General features: G+C 64.0%; 1 protein-coding gene across 1 annotated transcript; it reads right to left on the bottom strand.

Moving 5' to 3' along the window:
- Nucleotides 1-300: 300 nt before the first annotated feature.
- Nucleotides 301-3259, bottom strand: LOC306655795 (intestinal-type alkaline phosphatase-like; the record flags this gene model as incomplete). Its single annotated transcript, XM_079130405.1, has 11 exons — nucleotides 301-608; nucleotides 715-831; nucleotides 1046-1237; nucleotides 1317-1451; nucleotides 1558-1630; nucleotides 1720-1854; nucleotides 2155-2327; nucleotides 2402-2576; nucleotides 2759-2874; nucleotides 2987-3103; nucleotides 3184-3259. 11 exons carry the CDS (start codon nucleotides 3257-3259, stop codon nucleotides 301-303), a joined length of 1617 nt encoding a protein of 538 aa, XP_078986531.1.
- Between the last annotated feature and the right edge of the window lie 255 nt (nucleotides 3260-3514).

Genomic DNA, 3514 nt, shown 5'->3' with positions numbered 1-3514 from the left:
TCCCCCTTTCCTAGGATTTGAGCAGGTTGGAGTCCAAGAGCAAGCCCAGGATGACTGTGGGTGTCAGTGTCTCAGCCTTGGAGGTACCCTATTGACGGCCCATGGAGGGTCCAGGGCTGAGATGGGCAGAGCTGCCTGGTCTGAGTCTGACTTATCCCGGTGTGGTCTGTAGGTAAGAGCCCAAGTGGGGGTGTCAGGATTGACAACCTCGGAGCCCCTCTGGAGGTGGGGATGTAGGACATTGTGCAGTGGGTGGAAGAAGCCAGCGGCCCCTGAGTGGGGCCGGGCAGACTCGGGTGGTCAGGGCAGAGCGACCCCCACCAACAGCAGCAGCAGCAGAGTCCAGCCCAGCAGTGGCAGCGAGAATCTGGCAGCTGCAGGGCCCGAGTCCGGGACGCTGCCGTTCTGGCCGGCAGGGGGCGCCAGGTCGCAGGCCTGGTAGGGCTCCAGGCAGGCGGCGAAGGCCATGACGTGCGCCAGGTAGTTCTGCTCCTGCACGCCGTGCACCAGGTGCGCCTGCGGGCCGCGCGCGAACACCGCCACGTCCTCGCCGCCGTGCGTTTCCGACGACAGGGGCACCGCGGCCTGCTGCTTGTAGGTGGGGTTGCCTGGCAGGAAGAGGCGTTGAGGGACCGCGGCCTTCCCCCTCCCCACCCTCCGGCTCCCCCTCCACCCGTGTCCCCAAGAAGACGCCATCTCCCTGGCCGCACTCACCGCTCTCAAGCTCGGTGACGTCGGGTCGGTTGCCGGAGTTGAGCACGTAGCCGGGGCCGTTGCCGTACAGGATGGACGTGTAAGCCTTGCCGTCCTCGGCCTTGAGCGGGGCCAGCCCTGCGGGGACAGGTGGCACCTGTGCTCCCACCGACCTCGGCCCGCGGACACCCTGTGTGCCCCGCTGGCACCTTTTGCCTGGTCACCAGCTAACTCCCTGCGAGAACCCTGCGAGGCAGGTGCTGTCATTGTGCCACTGACAGGTGAGGAAAGCGAGTGTGAGGCGTCTGCCTGGTCACTGATGCAGCAGCACCTGCCACCGTGCCCAGCCTACCGAAGATGGAGGTGCCCCGCAGCGTGTATCCGCCGAAGGAGAAGACGTGGGAGTGGTCGGCGGTGACGAGGGTGAGCGTGTCCTGCGGGCTGGTGAGCTGGCCTGCCTTGTCGATGGCAGAGTCGAACATGACGGCCTCGGTCAGAGCCTGGTACGCCCTGCCCGCGTGGTGCCCGTGGTCAATGCGACCCCCTGCAGGAGGCCAGTGGGAGGGTATGAAGCCGGTCCTGGCCGGCCCTCCCTCCCGAGCTGGCCAAGTGACTCCACCCACCTTCCACGAAGAGGTAGAAGCCGCGGGGGTTCCTGCTCAGCAGGCGCAGGGCCACCTCTGTCATCTCCATCAGGGAGGGGTCCTGCACTGGGTCTCGGTCCATTTCATATTTCAAGTGCTCAGGCTCAAAGAGGCCTGAGGGACAAGGGGGCCAGTGATGAGGGGCTGGCTGGATGGGGGGCATGCACACACGTTGCCGTGGGGGCACCTGAGGGGTCCAGGACAGGAACTGGGGTCTTACCCATGAGGTGCGTCACTCTGGGGTCCTGGGACGCCTGAAGGAGCTGCTGGCGGTTCCACACATACTGGGCCCCCTGGAGGGAAGAGCCCAGACTCAGCCCACGACCCTGAGACCTGCAGCCCTGCCCTGGTCCCTGCCCTGGCCCTGGTCTGAGTCCCTTACCTGGTGCTTTGCCAGCCACTCCTGCACCAGGTTGCGTCCATCCAGCCTGGTTCCATTTTGGGTGGTGTCACTTGGGTATTCAGGGTCTGGGGTGCCCTTGGGAAACATGAACTTGCGGCCCCCTCCGAGGATCACCTGTAGTCAGAGAACCCGGGCAGGTGGCCTTGGGGCTGAGGGCCTGCTGCCCCTCCTCACAGACAGCCCCCAGCTGCCCATCAGGTCTGTGGAAGGACCAGTTCTGGCCTATACATTTACCCCCACCAGACTGGGGATCCAATCCCATACTAGGCTAGGCTCCAATATTAAGTCACACTTTTCTGGGTTTTACCTTCTACACTTACTCCCTGCATCCTCAAAGACTCTGGAGCCCACAGGGATCAAGTTTTGGTGCCAATAACTTCTCATCCCAGCCCCTTCTTCTCCCCCGTTTCTCACGTCAATGTCCATGTTGGAGATGAGCTGCGTGGCGATGTCCTGGCAGCCCTCCTGCAGCGCTGAGGCTGGCATGTTGGCATCTGAGTACCAGTTGCGGTTCACCGTGTGTGCATAGGTGCCAGCTGGCGAGGCATGCTGTACCGTGGTGGTGGTCACCACTCCCACGAACTTCCCTGGAGGTGGCAGAGTTCAGGTGGCCACACGACCCTGTGGCCTACCCGGTTCCCACTGCCAGCCCCATACCCACCTGCTTTCTTGGCCCGGTACATCACAGAGATGACCTCGTTGCCACGCGTCGTGTTGCACTGGCCAAAACGGGCGGCTGCACTCAAGCCGATGGTCTTATAGTTGGCCTTGACCCCACACAGGTAGGCCGTGGCTGTGCCGGCGCTGTCTGGCACCTGTCTGTCCACGTTGTATGTCTGGGGACAGAGACACTCTCCTCTTGCTCTGGGGCAGACATTCAGTCCTGGGCCCAGGCCTGTGGCTGGTCCTCACTGCCCTGGGCCCCTAACTAGTCCCCGGCTCTCTGGGGTCCTTCCCTGCCCAGGAGGCCTCCGTCCCCAGCCCTTGCCCAGGAGGCCTCGGGTGGCCCAGTGCTCACCTTGGACAGAGCCATGTATGGGAAGTGGTCCATGGCCAGGGGCGTCTCAGGCCCCAGCTCGCCTCGCTTCTGCCCCTTTAGGATGCGGGTGGCTGTCACTGTGGGCACGCCCATCCCTAAGGAGCACATCCCCGTCAGGTCTGAGCCCCAGGGCTGGTCTGGACCCAGCATTGGCCCTGGGTGCCAGGCCCCTGAGCGCCAGGGGGTGGACCAGCACGGGGCACTCACCGTCCCCCAGGAAGATAATGAGGTTCCTGGCTGAGGTCTGAATGGGCTGTAGCTTCTTGGCGGCATCCAGAGCCTGGGCTGCCTTCTGGTTCCAGAAGGCTGGATTCTCCTCCTCCACTGGCCAAGGGGAGAGTGGGGGCTAGGTCAGCCGGGGACTGGCCTGTGGGACGGGGGGAGGGGCTGGGGGCACCTCCTACCTGGGATGACACTGTGGGACAGCTGTAGCCTCAGGCCCAGCAGCAGCAGCGGCAGCAGAAACCAGGCTCCCTGCATGTCTTGGATGGCGGTGGGTGGCAGGCTGGGACACCAGGGTACCAGCACAGGCTGTCTGGGCTGAAGTCAGAACAGGAATCCGCCTGTCTTTTAAAGTCTTCTTGTCCCTCCCAGGCCCTAGGCTGCCACCCCACCTGTCCTGCCCAGAATGGAACACCTCCTGCTGGGGGCAGTGTCAGGGCGGGGCTGAGCCAGCCTGGGGCAGGAGCTTGACAGGCTTTCCATTTTGGGCCCCAGGGGTCTTCTCCAGGTGGG

The sequence above is a fragment of the Sciurus vulgaris genome (genome assembly GCF_902686455.1).
Source record: "Sciurus vulgaris genome assembly, chromosome: 3".
NCBI classification, from domain to species: domain Eukaryota; kingdom Metazoa; phylum Chordata; class Mammalia; order Rodentia; family Sciuridae; genus Sciurus; species Sciurus vulgaris.
Note: the sequence above shows the minus strand (reverse complement) of the source record. Positions and strands in the feature narration are given on the sequence as shown.